The sequence below is a fragment of the Protopterus annectens genome, chromosome 1.part1 (assembly GCF_019279795.1).
Source record: "Protopterus annectens isolate FY-2018-M chromosome 1.part1, PAN1.0, whole genome shotgun sequence".
Lineage (NCBI taxonomy): Eukaryota > Metazoa > Chordata > Ceratodontiformes > Protopteridae > Protopterus > Protopterus annectens.
In genome coordinates, this window is record NC_056726.1 from 43,859,521 (window position 1) to 43,878,144 (window position 18,624).

At 38.0% G+C, this 18,624-nt stretch overlaps 1 protein-coding gene across 4 annotated transcripts in view; it reads right to left on the bottom strand.

The window, feature by feature from the left end:
• Positions 1-18,624, bottom strand: part of ARHGEF10 (Rho guanine nucleotide exchange factor 10) — a 2,254,368-nt gene that overhangs the window by 1,632,382 nt on the left and 603,362 nt on the right. For all 4 annotated transcript variants that reach the window (XM_044073505.1, XM_044073484.1, XM_044073499.1 and 1 more), the window contains one exon: positions 17,338-17,544. In XM_044073505.1, coding sequence (XP_043929440.1) covers positions 17,338-17,544 — 207 coding nt within the window. The remainder of the gene's footprint in view (positions 1-17,337; positions 17,545-18,624) is intronic.

Sequence of the window (18,624 nt, forward strand, 5' to 3'; positions counted from 1 at the left end):
TTTATTATAGATGTGTTCAAGCTTGGTAGTCAGATTCTTTTGTAGGTGGGAGAATAAAGGGGCTGCGTAGAGAAGGGTGGGAAGTAGGTACACTTGTGCTATGGACAGTTTAGATTCTGGAGTTAGGAATCTTTTGTTCCTGTATAACAGTCCAAGTTTTTGGTGAGTTTTTTTAGACAGTTTGTTTGTTGGTTTTATTAATGTGAATGTCAAATTTAAGTTCATCATCAATGTAAACTCCGAGGAGTTTAGTATGTGACTCAGCATTGATGGAAGTGTTATTTAAAGAGGAGATGAAGGAGGTTTTGAAATGCTGGAGAGATTTAGTTAGGAAGAGTAAAACTTTTGTTTTGTTAGGGCTAAGTAATAATTGGTTAGCAGTGAGCCATTTTTCCACTGAATGCAGAGATTCTTGAATGAGGGAGAGAAGATGTGGAACATTGTCAGATGCAGCGATGATAGTTGAGTCATCAACATATTGAATCAGAGTGGAGTGATGACAGGGAAGGTAGAGGTTGTTAGTAAAGATGTTGAATAAGAAGGGCCCAAGTTTGGAGCCCTGTGGCACTCCAGTATGAACAGAGAGGAAAGGGGAGGAAGAAGAGAGACATTTAATAGACTGTAACCGATCAGATAGATAACTAGAGAACCAGTTAAGAGAGGAGCTACAGAGGTCAAGGGAGGAAAGTTTGGAGAGAAGGAGTTGATGGGAGACAGTATCAAAGGCTATAGAGAGGTCAAGGAACAGGCAAGAGACTAACTTGTTATTCCCAAGAGATGAGGCAACTGAATGAGTAAAAGATATAAGGGCAGCAGTAGTGCTATGGGATCTACTTCATATGGTCGACATTTCAGAATATCACCATTCATATGGCCAAAACCACATGACTGACATTCAAAATGTCGACCATAGAAGTAAAAATAAAAAACACAAAAAAAGCTTACCTTCACATTGCTATATGCCCCTGCACCCCAGAGGGCTGTGCTCCCCACACCCCCTGGAACTTAAATATATAAACTCCAAGATCACACTACAGTATGGAAGATGGAAATCTTTTCATTCCGCACTGTATGGAGATGCCAGTTCCACATGGCCGACATTTCAAAAGTCGATCATATGGTCTCGGCCATATGAATGTCGACATTCTGAAATGCTGACCATGTGAAGGGAACCCGTGCTATGATGAGGTCTAAAGCCATGTTCTATGGAGATGAGGAGGTTTTCTTGGGTGAGATAAGAAATGAGCTGTCTGTGAATACATTTTTCAAGAATTTTATAAAGGCAGGGAAAGAATAGCAATGGGCCTAAAGTTTGAAGGGTCAGTGGAGTTTCTTCCTTTGTGTAGGGGCAAAATGTAAATTTTTTTCCAGACAACAGGGACAAGACCTTTCTTAACTGAGTGATTGATAAGTATGGAGAAAGGGTAGGCAACAGAGTAGGCTGCTAACTTAAGACAGTAAAGTGGAAGGTTATCAGCGGAGGGGGAACAGGGTTTATGTTTATAGAGAAACAATCAAATAGTTGAAGTCGGGATGGGTTTAATGGAGAAAGGAGTGGAATGAAGTGGTGGTGGTGGGGTGTCCAGGATAAAGGTAGCATTGGGTTTAAGTAAGTTCTGTATGGAGTTAATGAAGGAATTCAGAAGAGTGGTGGTTTCAGTAGGGGAGGTGTTAGGAAAATGATTGGGGGAGAGGGGTTACCAGGGTATAGAATCTTGTTGATAGTAGACCAGAATTTTTTGGGGTTGGTGAAGGTTTTTTTGGTGGTTTAAGTAAAATGTTTTTTTGTCAAGGTAGATTTGTTTTCTAGCCTGGTTTCTAAGTTCCCTATAGAGCAGGAGATTTGAGGTAGTTTTGTGCTTATTCCAGGATTTTCACGAACAGTCCCTTTTCTGCATGAGGGAGAGATTGTCTTTGGTAATCCAGAGAGCATATTTAGATTTAACCATTATTTTTGTGATGGGGCCATGGAGTTGAGTATGTTGAGAAATAAGGTGTTAAATTTTAAAACAGCTTCTTCAAGTGGGAGATTGTGAAGGAAGGACCAACTGACTGCTGTGAGAGTCTGACTGAATATATTTGGGTCAAAGTTGGATAGGTTACGGCAGTCTCTACATGTGTGAGATTTAAAAGCATGGGAGGTATGGCAAGTACATAGCTTCTTTATATGATGTTGCTAATTTTCATTCATTCCCCAACAGAGTCCCTAGCTACCTAAATTCCTGGATGAACTCTAAGGAAGGATATTCCTGAGTACAACTGAGCCAAATGCTGCTCTTCCCCTCGAGACCACATCTAATTTGTAATGACTGATAAAGGTATGAGGATTTGACAAAGTAGCAGCCGCACAAATATTGTCCATGGAAGCTCTAGACTGGAATACAGTAGAAGTAGCCATAGATCTAGCTGAATGAGCTGTTAATGGTTTTGGTAGGGGAAAATTTAATTTAGTGTAGACAAATGAGATGCAATCCATCAACCATCTAGCTATAGTTACCTTTCTGATTGATTTTCCCATCTTGTGATGTGCGAAGGAAACAAAGAGCTGGTCTGTCTTCCTAATTTGTTTTGTTCTGTGCAGGTAGAAATGTAATTGTCTATGAATATCCATTAAGTGCAGCACATAATCTCCTTTATTTTTAAAGTTTGGGAAGAATACTGGCAGGTTAATGGCTTGGTTAATGTTGGATTCTGACACCACCTTAGGTAGGAAGGAAGCATTAGTACGTAAAGTGACCCTGTCTTTGTTGAAACTCAAATATGGCAGGTTAGAAGATAATGCATAAAGTTCTGAAATTCTTCTAACAGAAGTAATTTCAACTAAAGATAGTGTTTCAGGATAAAAAGTTTAAATCACATTTAGCTGTAGGTTCAAAGGGAGACTATGTCAAGGCTTCCAGTACCAAATTTAAATCCCATGGTGGTTTAGGATCTTTGTAAGGAGGTGTAAGTAGAAGAGTACCTTTCAAAATGCTTGGCATACTTTGGAAGAAGCCAGGTAAGAATTCTGAAATCCAACATGGAAATTCAAAATGGCTGTGAGCTGGAGTTTAATAGTCAATGAACTGGCAACCTCATTCAATAAACCTGCTTAAAATTCAAGAACAGACTATACTGGGGCTGAGAAAGGTTCTACCTGATTTTGCTTTGCCCAATAAACAAATCTTCTCCATTTACTTCTGTACAGTTTTCTCCTAGAGGGTTTATGGGAAGATTATAGAATGGAATGGACAGACAAAGAGAGCATAGGTTGCCTGGCTATTAATGGAATTGGAGAAACCATGCAGTTAGTCTGAGGTTTGAGATGTCCAGTGAATCATGCCTGTCAGGTGAAACAGAAGGTCTGGATTTGGATCCAGAATCCAAGTTGGGTGCAGAAGATGAGGCCAAAGGAAGAGGAAATTAATTTGTCAAGGCCAGTAGGGTACAATGAGGATGACTTTGACCTTCAACCTGGCTGCTTTTCTGTTGGAATTTGGGAAGTAAAAGTGTCGGGGGATAAGCATATAGAAAACTGGGGGGACCAATCATGAGGTAGAGCATCCCTCAGTGTGTCCCCCGGAGGGGGAATTAAGTCAAAGAAGCTGTTGCACTTGTTGTTTATGGGAGATACAAAGTGATCGTAGCAAGGCTGGCCCCAGTGATGGAAAATCATGTCTGTCACTTTGTGCTGAGAGACTACTCATGAGGTAGTATGATGGACCTGCTCAGTTTGTCTGCTATCACACTGGACTTCCCCAGAATATGCATTGTAATTAGAAAGCAGTTGGAAGAAATCACCCATTGCCACACCCTCAGAGTTTCTTGACACAGAGGGTAAGATCTGGTTCCTCCTTGTTTATGAACCAAACTACCAACATTTTGTCTGTTTGGATCACAATCTTTCCAAGAAGGAGAGAGTTTTGGAATGCTTGTAATGCCAAAAGTACCACTCTCATTCCCAGAACACTGATATGCAAGTTGGCTTCCTTGGGAGACCAAGTGCCTTGGGCTGTCTTGCACAGAAAATGCCACTCCCCTGACCCAGTCTGGGAAGCCTCCGTGATCACTGTGGCCTTGGGCTGTGGAAGAATGAAAGGAAAGCCTAGCAACAGTTGTTGAGGCTGCATCCACCAAAAAAGATACCGCTTGCATACCCGAGTTATTCTTACTTTCGTCAATACAGGTTGCGACAGGACTGACCACTGTGTTTGCAGCACCATTTCAGAATTCTCATGTGATGTCTTGCTAAAGGAACTAAGACAATTGCTGCTGACATTGATCCCAGGGCTTGTAGAATCAACCAGGCTGTAATTTTGGCACTGCAAGTTATTTTTTTTTACCTGATTTCTTATTGTTTACACTCTTGAAAGGGGAAGAGATGCTACCATAGATACTATATTCAACATTGCTCCTAAGAATTCGAATGTCTGAGTCGGTTGTTATTGTGACTTGCTGTGGCTGAGGATTATCCCAAGATATGAACATGCCTGCAACACTTGGTCTCTTGCTTATACCAAATGATGCTTGATCAGAGTGGTAGGGAGCCAATCGTCCAAATATGGAAACACCCACAATCCCTGCAGTCTCAAGTGAGCTGCTACCACTGCCATACACTTGGTGAACACCCTGGGGGCTGTGGTGAGGCCAAAGGGCAGTGCTCTGAACTGGTAATCACTGGGTCCAAAGCAGAAGCATAAGTATCTTCTGGATCGTCCATTCATTTTTATGTGATAGACCTTCTATCGAGCACATGTAGTTGTCCTTGCTCAGAAAGGGCAGAATGGACTGAACTGTGACTATCCAGAACTTTGTGCGTCAAACTGATTTGTTCAACACACTAAGATCTAAAATCAGTCTCCAATCTCCTGTCTTCTTTGACACTAAAAAGAATCGAGTAAGTTCTGGATTCTATTTGGTCTGGAGGGACCTCTTGGGTGACTCTTTTTTCTAGCAGCTTTTGTATTTCCATTGATGCAGCTTCCCTCTGATTGGGTGGAACACTGAGGATTTTCCTGGGTAACGGGTGGAAGGGAAAAGGATCCCTGGTGCAGAAATAAGTGACCCACAATTGCCTCCAGAGGAGCGCAATCAGGCTTCCTTTTAGGAGCACTGAAAGGGTCTGTCAGAAAATGACCTCTGGACCCTTGGTTTTGTGGGCCTCCTCTGCCATGGAAGCATCTTCTGCCATTATCACCCCTCCCCCAGCCTCAGGGGGAGCTACCTTCACATGTGTTCTGGAAAGGATCCTGAAACTTCATGAACCACATCTTTTGACCTCCCTTTGATTCCTGGAAAAGGTCTGTTGAGGGGTGAAAAAATGTACACCCACTGCAGATAAGGTCTTTCTGCCCTTCTCACACCTGGAGAATGTGTGTTTTACTGTGGGACCAAACAAAGAAGAACCATCAAAAGGAGCACTGATGAAAGGTGACTTAAGGGCTCCACAAAATCACACAGACACATCCAAGCATGTCTCTTGATTGAAACGCCTGAAACTGCAGCCCTTGAGGCACCTTCTACAGCATGGACGAATTTGCAATAGATTGGAGGGTAGCCAACTGCGTGGACATAGAAGTTTGAGCCTCTGCAGTAGTGACCCCTGATAGGGAGTTTGAAAGTTTCTTAATCAAGTCCCTTTGCAATCTCGTGAAATGTGCCAAGAAGTTCAGCGATCGGAGAGTAAATGTCGCTGAAGCATACACTTGCTTCCCAAATTGGTCCAAGATTCTCTATTAGGGAATGGACAGTGGAACTCTGTTTCACGAGTTCCTTCTTTGCAGCTGCCGTCATGACCATTGCATCAACCAGTAGTCCCTTACTCTAATGTTCACTTCCTACTGGTGGAGTTAGAATCCTGTCTGGTCTCTTGAGGATTGGCTCAATTGCATCAAGCTCCTTCCATGCCTGCTTAAAAACCAAATCAATAAGTTCATCAATGGGTGGAGTGACCCAGGAGGTAGACAAACCAGTCCTGATACCTTTCAAAAATAGTCACTCTTCAGGAGTTGGGTTTTAGGCAGATTAACCACCCTTCTGCTTAAGGAGCTTAAGGATGTCTCCAAATGAGATGTCATCAGGTGGTGATTTGGGAGACCATTCTCCCTCATCAAAGTCAGTATCATCAGTGACAGACTCCTGGGGGGGGGGGGGGTCCAAGTGCCTCCTCTCGCATGTCCTCTTTCTAGGGACTTCTTTGGTGGGATGATCCGGAGAAGTATTGGATAAGATGACAATACCCAGCTGAGTGATCTGGAAGCTCTGTGTGGGCTGTCTCAGTGGTGTAAATTGCTGAGGATCATGGTGGAAAGCCAGTTGAGATGTTGAAGGTAGATCCAAGAGGGAAGGACCTGTAGGAGCAGAGAAAACCCTCCTCACAACCTTGAAACCAGACCAATCTGGACAGAAAGAAGGCAAGAAAATGAGTTTCTGGGCCACCATCTCCCTCAGCTCCAAGAGCCGTCTGCCAGAGATGGAAGCCAGCTGGAGCTGAGCTATCCAACACCAAAGCTCTGAGAGAAAGAGACAGCTCCAAAATCTATTCAGATCTGACCTGGAAACTCTGGCCCTGAGAGTCATGTGGATCCGAATAAGTCAGAGCCAGTGCAATCATAGTAACAGTAAGATCCGAAGACAATGTTCTCTTTGGCTCCAACACAGAAGGGGTACTGAACTCTCGGCTACGAGGACTCTAACACCACAGGTTGGTTCAGAGGAGGAGGTGTTGTCATTGGAGTAGTTGATGGACAGTGTTCCTGACCCGAGGGGGTAGGAACCGTGAAGACTCCCTTCTGAAATTGCACCGTAATGAATCTCCTCATCATCCTTTGGACATCTGCCTACATGAGACTTCTGTAAGAACAAGAGGACACCACTGAATGGGACTTAGAGTGCCACTCAAGAAAAGGAGAGGGCACCCTGGATGGTACCGGATCCACACAGGATGAATACACAGTGGGAGGCAATGGCTTCGGATCTGGAGATTTCAGATCGGAGGTGTGCCTTGTTGGATCTGAAGTTGTCGGACTAGAAAGATACTTGCTCAGATCTCAGAAGACTTAGATTCCAATTTTTCCTCTTCCACAGATTTGGACCTTTTTTTTGAAGGGTCACTAACTTTTATTTTAGGAGGATGAACTCCAGATACAGCATCAGAGAAAGGAGATGGCAACATACCTTTTAATATTAATTTGTTTTCCCTCTCAGTTAAAGCCCATGGATTAAAACCACAACAAAGATCGCAATACTGGTCTATGCATTCCTCACCTAAACAGTAGACTCACAGAATGTGGGCATCAGAAAAAGGCATTTTATGATCACTTCTCTTGCATTTCTCGAATCCCTTTTCAGACACAGTGAAGGAAATTAACAGCCAACAATAGTAACAGCCAACAAAAACGAACAACAGCAACAATAAGCCGACGAAAGAGTAATATAGTAGGTTTTTTTTTTTTTTTTTTTTTGAAAAATAGATTAATTAACCACCAAGAAAAAAGATGGATTAATTAACCAGCAAGAAGCCAGAGGGTAAAAACACTATTGAAATGACAAGAAAAATGGGTAGGAAAGGCCTACCAATAATGGTAGCTTAGAATACACTAACAAGTGAAAAAAGTAGTGTAAAAGTGAACAAGGAAAATAGAACAGTCAAGGGATAGGATAAATGTTCTAGCAGATGAAGATTTATCAAAACTAAGGCTTGAAAAAAATACGATTTTAAAGAGTATACATTTATCTTAAACGATTTAGCTCGAGAGCTGCAGACAACCATGTCTAGCCGCAAAAGCAGCAAACGAGATCTGGGGGACATTAGGCATAGTGCATTATAGGTATGAAAGGAGCTCCAGAGTTTGTTGGTAGCCACAAGCTACAGTAAAGGCCGAGTCGGATACAAGTGTCGGATCTGAACCCGTACATTGAGGAATGTGAAAATTGACATCAGACCTTTATTTATTTAACATTTGTTAACTGGGCAAGTATGCAGGCCCATAGACCATTTCCAGACATGACCTGGGCCATCAGTCAACAATTCAGTGATAACGGTTAGTTATACAATAAAAGATTATTAACGGTCATACACGCAATGATGATATAGTCCATAAATAGATAGCAATTGTCAGATGCATAGGAAAACATCAAGTAAGGTAGAACTGAATGAATGAAATAAAACAAGTAAAAAGTGGCAAAGAACCTGTTTATTAATGAATAAAGCAATAAAACAAACAGTGGTAAGCGGTTTCATGGAGAGAACCACTTCATCAGACTATGGCAGATGCATTACAATGCTTATAATAGACCTATTCCTAGAGAAGGTCAGTGCTGATGATGTAGCTGTCCTACTCAAAACCAATAATAGGGCTATAACAGGTATCCTAAACACTGCCAAAACAGTTTTCATACACCATAGATCTAATGCTCACTCTGAACCAAGGTTTGACCATGATCTCTTTAAATGACAGCTAGAGTGCAAATGACAGAAACTTGCCAGTTCAATAACATAATTGTCCCTTACAAAACAACGATAATTAAATAAACTAAAATAACAGCAAAATAAAAAATAAAATGATCTACTTTATTCCATAGGTAGTTTCCTTATACATTCAAAAGACATGCAGTAGGTGGATTGGACACTCTAAATTTGCTGTAGGTGAGAGAGTCTGTGCAAGTGAGTGGTACAAATAAACTACAGGAGCTGGGCTAGCAACCCGGCAGTGTAAACCTTGGCTTGAGGTGATTGTCACTACAGAACTGACACCCTGACCACATGCGTAAAATGGGAAAAGGGGTTGAGGATGGATGGACTGGACAACATTAACCAATCACTTCAAAGCAAATTACCATTCTAATTACTGATTAAGTCCTTCAGATTTTAAAGTGAATTTTAATATAAACATATATTAATTCTTTTTGTCCTAACAACAAAAATTTACCCTTCCTTTCATCACAAAAAACCTGCTATAATACTGAACATTTAAAACCAGTTCAAATTTCCTTCATGCAATTTATTAAAATGCTCAAAAATAAAAGTCTATCCATTTTTCAAATCTAACATTGCTTAGATATGCTTGAATTTGACATTTGAAACATTTAGTAGTCTCAGCAATATAAAATAATTTGTAGTTAAACCATATAGCATATATAACACTTCTACTTAGGCAGGACAATCTGCCTTTAAAAATGTTATTCATTTTGTGTGAGAGAGATAATATATACAACCAAAAAACATAAACAAGTTAATAATAACTGAACCTAAGACAGTGTACCCAATTACAAAATATGCACCTTCAACTGAATCATACTTAAGATACCTTCAACCTACTTCCTTGCATTCATGCCATTTATTCTCACATATCAAGGTCTGCCTAGATTTGGTATAGCTTCTCCAATAAATATTTCCAATATCAATATATGTAAAACACGTGTAACAATAGATACTGCAGATTATCAACTACATGACATACATGCACTTATCAATTCATTCACTGCTAAGTATAGTCTCGATGACAACTTGAACTACATAAAAATTTAAGGGGCCCATATGTTTCCTTAATAACTTTGTTTCTAGTCTAATATTACATTTAAATAAAAAAACATATAAATAATTAATTTGACTTTCAAAAGATTATTGGACTTCCAAAAAGATTCATAAGTAAATTTTAAATCAAATCAATAAATCCAAAAACTGAAGTGAAACCAAAGAAGCGATAAAGCCTGGCACCACAGGACCCAGAAACCAAATGGCAAATACACTCTTGTTAGAAACAAAACTGCAAAGCTGAATGCTTAAAGCCTTTATTGTAGACAAACAGAATGAACCCAAGCGCTTTCGCTCGGTTAAATACCGAGTGTTTTCAAGGTGAAACAAGAATAATGCTTCACTTTAAACCATTAAATACTCAAACAGTAGATCACATGTCATTGTTAATACAAATTAGTAATCGTTGATTAATTAAAAATTTAAAAATAATAGATTATTTAAAAAACACCTCGTACTGAAGTGGATTCTTTGCTTACAATTAAAAGACCAACTGTCATTGTCTAAACCGCTTACCGGTTGATGTAAAAATAAAAATAAAACAGATAAATGTGTTTTAAAAGCAGTCAACATAAAACAGGTAGTCCTAACTATAAATGCTATTTGAAGCCCTAGCAATAATCCTGTAATATAAATCTAAAAACTTCACTGCTGATGTATGACATCCAGTGAAACCTAAATCTAATCTCAAAGATCTAAAAAACTACTTTAACTGCTTAAATAAACCTGACTAATTGACCACCCTCATAACCCTGATGAAACTACAAGACTTTACAAACGGGCCTGTCTTAGTTTCAGAACGCTGTTGATGTTAATGTGTTCATTCAAGCCAGGAAACCGGCTGGAATCAAGTTTCAATTGCCAAAATAATTCCCGATATTCCAGCCTGGTTTCCCAGCTGCCACCCCTAACATCTGGTGTAATCTGCTCAAGAACAATGAACTTCAAGTGCATATTCGCACAGAGTGTAGAATGTTTGTAAAATGCGTTACTTTCTTTGTGGTTTAAAACATCATTGAAGTGTTCAATACACTCTTCTCCTTAGGACACGCTCTGTTTTACCCACATAAAACCCACCACATACTGTACAGAAACCTAAATATACCACCCCCTTCGTTCCACAATTTAAGTGTTTAGTAGAAGTGAATCTAAACTTCCTCGAAGGGAGGTATAAATCGTTATCATTTAGCATGGCGTGGCATTGTTTACAACTGCCACATGAGTATGTCCTAGGTTTCTTATTACTTTTGTTTGTTTGTGCTTCATACTTAACTTCCAAAAGCTCTTTTAAATTTGTATCTCTCTTTCGGACAAAATGTGGGTTAGTAGGAATGTAGGTTTTTATTTCTTCATGTGTACTGAGGATAGGCCAGTAGTTATAAATAATTTGTTCAATCTTGCAAGAATTAGCTGAGTATGTATATATGAAACTGTTTTTAGTGCTAAGTTTGCTAGTGTGTCCATTTTGAAGAGGAAGGTTCAAACCAGTCCCCAATAACGGGGGGGGGTAAAGGGTGTCTCTACCCTGACTGACTTCCTGAATTAACTTTTCCAAAAGTGTAATGGGGTAACCTTTTTCTAGAAAAAAACTTTTTAGAATACCAGCTTCATCCAGGAAACTTTCTAAGGTACTGGACATACGTGAGGCCCGAATTAACTGCCCCTTTACTAGTCCCTTCTTCTGGTGAAATGGATGTCCACTTTGAAAGTGTAGGTAGGAGTTGGAGTAGGAGCTTTTACTGTATAATGTTGATTGGAAACATTGGTTGACATAATCTTTTGAAAGGGTGATGTCCAAATAATGGAGCTTGTCTTTGTCTATTTTGTAGGTAAATTTCAAAAATGATGTTGTGCCATTATTATAATGTAAAACATTTAATAGGCTGTCCTCATTACCTTTCCATAAGATACAAATGTCGTCCAAGTATCTCCTGTAGTGCAAGACCTCTTGGTACCATGTGCTTGTGAAAACATGATTCTTTTCCCAATAATAGAGAACCAAGTTGGCATATAAAGAGGCACAGGGGGCCCCCATGGCCACCCCTTTCCTCTGCCAGTAAATTGAAACTTGATTCCAGACGGTTTCCTGGTTTGAATGAACACATTAACATCAACAGCATTCTGAAACTAAGACAGGCCCGTTTGTAAAGTCTTGTAGTTTCATCAGGGTTATGAGGGTGGTCAATTAGTCATATTTATTTAAACAGTAGTTTTTTAGATCTTTGAGATTAGATTTAGGTTTCACTGGATGTTATACATCAGCAGTGAAGTTTTTAGATTTATATTACAGGATTATTCCTAGGGCTTAAAATAGCATTTATAGTTAGGATTACCTGTTTTATGTCAACTGCTTTTAAAACACATTTATCTGTTTTATTTTTATTTTTACATCAACCGGTAAGCGGTTTAGACAATGACAGTTGGTCTTTTAATTGTAAGCAAAGAATCCACTTCAGTACGAGGTGTTTTTTAAATAATCTATTATTTTTTTAATTTTTAATTACTCAACAATTACTAATTTGTATTAACAATGACATGTGATCTACTGTTTGAGTATTTAATGGTTTAAAGTGAAGCATTATTCTTGTTTCACCTTGAAAAAGCTCGGTATTTAACCGAGTGAAAGCGCTTGGGTTCATTCTGTTTTGTCTACAATAAAGGCTTTAAGTATTCAGCTTTGCAGTTTTGTTTCTAACAAGAGTGTATTTGCCATTTGGTTTATGGGTCCTGTGGTGCCAGGCTTTATTGCTTCTTTGAATCAAATCAGTTATTATGCAATACATGAACAGGATATCCATATTCTAGTTTGTTACCTCTACATATCAGTAACAAATAATCAATACAATAAAAATAATATAAAACTTTATTAAAAAATGTAACCTATGCATCGTGTGTTCCTTCATAGGTCCTTCATAGTTTTATATTAGAGATGTCTAGCCAACAACCAGAGAACAGAATCAAACTTTGTATCTTGTATGTGTGAGGTACAGAAATTAGCCATTAAGCCAACTTCCTCTTCTTACAAAATACAAATAATTTAGCATCCATCCATCCATAACCCCATTTTCCCATTTTTGCACATGGGATCGGGATGTCACTTAAACAGTGACAATCATCTACAGCCAATGTTTACACTAGCAGGTGGCTAGCCCTGCCTAGGTAGTTCTCCCACAAACATATATACACGCGCGCGCACACACACACACACACACACACACACACACACACACACACACACAGACACACACATACACACACACACCCCTATGGCCAATTTAGAGTGTCCAATCCACCTACTGCATATCTTTGGAAAATGGGAGGAAACCCACAGGAACATAGGGAGGACATGCAGACTCTGCACAGAAGGCACCTCAGACAAGAATCAAACCAGCGAACCTCTTGTTGTGAGGTGACAACGCTATCTCCTGCATCGCTGTGCTGCCCTAAATAATGATAATGATAACTTAGCATATGAGGTGCAAAACAAGCCCCCTCATAGCATTCCTTTAACTTGATGACATAAAATTATCATAAAAATTAAAACAAAATATATAAACAAAATTCAATAGGATGTAAAATATACTGTGATACTACACTAGAATCAAAACAAAATCTGAGTCATAATACCACCTAGAATCAAAATAAAATTTAAGACCCAGTACACCAACATCATGTCTGATACAAATATGTAAATTAGAAATATCAACTGTTTCCCAATATATTTTGTTCCACTTATCTTGAAAATTAATGGACAATAATTTTTTCAAGAATTAAATATAAAATAAAATCCTGTTCACAAATGTATTTTCCTGGAAACCTCTATAGCCAGAGGCAACAGGTCTTCCAAGTGGGTCCATAATATTTTTATGAAGCTTTGGCAAACAATAAAAATTTGACATACATGGTTGTTGCTTTACTAAATTTTTAATTTTATCCCCACAAATCTGACTAGACTTCATACCATCTTCAACCAAATCCCTTACATTTCTTAAGCAATCTCATGCATTTGCATAGACACCACTTAATATGCACACTCATCGTCAAGTTGTGATAAACACATATTAAAATACTGTTTTTAAACAAAACATCAATTGTGTTACTTTTACCTAAAGGTTTAACTATAAGATTTAGATTATTACTAAATTCTCTCAAAACATATAATTCAAACTTGAAATTAAATTGTATATTACTTTTATGATAATAAAACATCTGATACGCTTCTTTAACAGGAAAGGAAAGGAATGTAGCAAATTCATTATGTTCTTAATAAACTGTGGTATATAATCACTTTTAACTGGTGGATCATAATCATTTAAGAGTAGATTCACACAAGCAAAGCATATCTCACAGCAGCAAGTTAAAACTCATACTTTTCCTCATAAACAGAAAAAAACTTTATTTTACTATTTACTGGCAAAATAAATCTTCAAATATAATTTCCTACACAATTAAACTCTCAGTCTGCAGTTGGTACAGTCCTGGATGCACTGTGAAAACAATTCTTAAACCTTTTGATAATACAGAAACAAATGAGTCATTTAATTCAGAGGCAGACAACTTCACAACAGGTGTTTTATAAACTTCTTGACAGTCTATGTGTTCAAGGAATAAGGCTGTAAAAAGTCTCAGCTGTACAATTAAAGCGAACTCTGGGATGTTTGAAATCAGTGCTTGCAGTGCATACTTTGTTTAGCATCTCCGTCTTTTTTGTTAATTATTGTAAATCTGTCCACATGTCTCACGGTTCCTTCAGTTCCTATTAGTGGGATGCAAATGTTCACTACTTCTAAGATTGTGAATGGTTTCAGAATGTCCTGGATATGATGCATTCACATAACATGGAATTTTCACTTCCACTACTGTCGCTACTTGTAGAATTTTGCTGTTTAATGTTTCAGTTTTCAGAGAGCATGTTCCTTTTCTACTGTTAAAACTCTTCTTACGAGAACTATGTTGTTGCAAGAGGAATGCTTTGTTATTCTTATAATCCCCATGCATTTCTGTGTATCTTCTATTCATTCGTTGATCAGGTTTTTCCTCCATAGCTTTAACTGTTTCATTTAATTTCGTCAAGATATCATTCAACTCCTTAACCCACACTCAGTTTTCTACTTCATCTTCACATTCTTTAACTTGTTTTACAAGTTTATATTTAATAAAGTGCCTTTCAGTTTGAATCTGAGCCCATTTTAAAATACACTCATGCTATAGCCAAACATCTTTACTTAAAGGCATCCTTTAAGGGATCACCATCAAAAAATTTTATAAATGGCACCTTAAATGCTTGCAAACCATGTGGAGTAATATTTAATTATTTATATTTTCTTAATGTAACCAGATTCAAATAGTTTTCTTGTTGGAACAATTCCTCAAGCTTCTCAGTTAATCTCATTTTCACATTAGACAAAAATGATGCAATCAAACCTAAATGTCTTTTATTATAATCTTGGAAAACCTTATTTGCCATATTAATTATAGGAATGGTATCTTTAGATGACCATCCATTACTTCCAGTTGCCAGAAACCCATCCAGTGTTTTCTAGGTAATGCTGTTCCAACTTTCTCTCAGCAACTGAGGAAGTGCATCAGCTGAATCTAAATCACCAGCCATATAAAACAATGTTAATTAGGTAAACTGAAAAATGACAAAATAATTAAAAAAAAAAAAAAAATATATATATATATATATATATATATATATATATATATATATATATATATATATTATTCTATATGACCTTAACACTCCTAGTGCCTTGAACACAAGGTCTACTAGGGAGTATAAACAACATTACAATCAGACTACTTTTAAATATAATCAAGTAAACATCAATAAATCAATCATCCAATTACATCAATGAATTTCCATTTTAATTCACGATTAATTCCTTTCGGTTTTAAAATGCAGAATTTTAAAATATACATTAATTCTTTCTGTCTTAACAAAAGAGGTAAGCATTTATCTTTCCTTTCATTACAAAAAAGTTAATCTAAAATTGAGCATTTAAAACTAGTAACATTTCTTTCACATACCTAATTAAAATGCTTATCAACATGACATTCTATTTTCCAAGTCTGAAATTCCTTAGATATTCTTGCACTGTAGGTGTGTGTGTGTGTGTGTGTGTGTATGTGTGTGTGTGTGTGTGTGTGTGTGTGTGTGTGTGTGTGTGTGTGTTACACAGATATGCACCATGTGCACATGCTGCCATGCTATACACTCTACAACACATCTGTATTGTTTTAAAAATATGCCATGTGTTGCACTTACTGGCTGGTGCAAAGCATGTCAGTCTCTATGCCTCCATTGCAGTCTACAAGCCATTTAATTCTTGGGGTGCATGGGCTGCTCTTACTGTGTAGCCTTAGCCTAAATTAATTTAAGTAGCATGCATCTGCCATGCAACATATGCATGTCAAATGTTCTGCAATGGTATGTGCCCTGTTCTCATAATTTCATTCACCACACATTTGCCTGAATAGATTCTTCTTCTTCATTCCCACTGAAACACCAGACAGACAGACACACACACACACACACACACACACACACACACACACACACACACACACACACACACACACACACACACACGCACGCTATAAAATGCATGTGCATGTGTATTTCTGTAAAGTTTTTAATTCTTCCCTTCACCCAAAGCACACTGTACTATAAAAGTGCTTAACACACAGTTTGCTACAGCACATACTCAGATAACATCTCTTCTTGTACTCAGTGCTATGCAGAAGTGCTTGGATACAGGCTGCAGTACTGTAAAAGTATTTGCATAAACAATTTCATTGTCTGGTGGTCTTCATCTGGCAATGTTCAGGGTTCTGTACAAATATATGGAGTATAGACCTTATTCCATAAAACTCATATTTCACAAAGTACTTTACAAACTGCCTACTGCCATGTGCAGATTGTATTCATGAATCACATGCCATGAAAGAACCTTATTTTTAGTAGAACCTTCACAGATCAAACAGCTCAATTAATACCTGTTTGAACACTATAAAGCGCCATCCTAAGATCATCAGCACCTGCTAGCATGATAGGTTTCTTGCTGAATGCATCCCTCACCTTCTGAAGAGTCTCCCTTTGCATTTCAAGCAGAGTACTGCCCTGGAAATCTTTAAAGCAAATCTCAATAACTGGATGGGTAACTGTAAGTTAATGTTAATGATTTCCTATCCAGACAGAACTTGTTTTCCCTCACCACTATGAAGGGGATGTAGCTAAGCTTCACCATGTCTCTCTAGCCTTAAGCTCATTAACAACACATGAATCTGCTTGTCACAGCAATGTATAACAGACAAATATTTAAACCTTGCCTCTGGAACATCTATAAGTCTGCTCTCCCGTTCCTTCCACATGTATTCTAACATGTGTTCTACTTATGTCAAGCTTTGAAGATCTGGCCCTTCCTATGTTTTCATCAATGTACTGTTGACAGATGCAACACATCTGTCGAAACTGTAAATGACATTCTAGCCTCTGTGTTAATATCTGCAATAAAGCTCTTCTCAAGAGCTGCAATGAATCAGGTTAGAGAATGTGGAATTTCCAGTATGTACTTTAAGAAAAATCAACTGAATATTTTCCATACAGCAAGTAATAAAAATATTTTTTACTATTGGTGATTGCTAACATATAATTCTAGATATGAGTTTTCAGCAGTGTTAAAACATTTTAAGCGCTTGAGATATTATTTGCCAAAACATCAACAATGTACTGCAAACGTTTATTACCTCTAGCTGTTTATTTCCCTTAGCAGAATAACATTTTCTTTGAAATGGTAGCATTACTATGCATGACTTACCTTGCTCTTTCGGTGATGGCTCTCCCTCTTTAGTTACAGATTGTAAGTTGTTAACAGTGTGGTCTTCGGTCCAATTCATATAGTCAGGAGGGGGAGGAACAGGTGGATGTCTATCCGCCTCTGGAATGTCATCACCACTGTCTTCAAATTCAAACTGTTCACCCTCTTCTTCTTCCTCTGCTCCGTTAGCAATGTCATTCTTAAAAGCTGAACACATTTTAAAAGAAAATTATAAACTGAGCGTGGTTTCACATTTTTGAAGTACAATATGTCTGCTGCTGAACTAGTATTGTATACCTGATTTAATGTACTGTTTATTAACTGGCAACATTTTGTTAAACAAAAAATATTTAGCTTTTCAACAATATTTTTTCTGAAAAATAAAAGATAGAGATTCTTTCTAGAAAATGAAATTACCATATTTTAACATTTTATGAATACGTGTGATAGATTAACAATGCTGTAATGACTATATATATATATATATATATATATATATATATGTGTGTGTGTGTGTGTGTGTGTGTATATATATATATATATATATATATATATATATATATATATATATATATATATATTAATCATGGCATAGAGTATCCTCTAAATAGGGGAACATGGAACATGGGTCACAGACTCTGCACCATGTCAAGGCTAGCCAAGAGACAGTGTAAAACTGGCTCTGTGTGAAATGGGCATGGGCATTTGCCAGTGATAAACTGGCTGATGACCCAGCCTACTCCAAAATATTCCAAGGACACATGCAAATGGTGGAGAGGTCTATGTGCCTCAAATGAAGTGTTTGCCTGACATAAAACTCAGTAGCCCTGGATCAGTGAGCTATTGGCCGCCTGCGTCCAATTGTGCAGCCTGGGTTACCCGGGATAGCTTTATCGAGCAAAACCTGGACATAAAATCAATCAACTTGTCAACCATAATGTAGGAATTGCTACACTGAATATAAGTTCACTGACAGTATACAACTTGGAAATACATAATATCATGTTAAAGAGGAAACTGGATATCCTACATCTCCAGGAGACAAGGGAAAAGGGCAGTATAGCAAAGACAGTTGACTTAGGATTCATAGTCTACTACTTAGGGAGTGGACAGAGCAGACATTTTATGGGAATTCTTCTGAAAACAGTGAGGGGGTGTCATCAGAATTAGTGATGTACTCATAGCAATAAATATCCTGTGTAAGGGCAGGGTAGTATTCATAAACTCAGCCTATGCTCCACAGCAGGGGGTTGATGATAAGGAAAAGTGGGCATTCAAGCAGCAGTT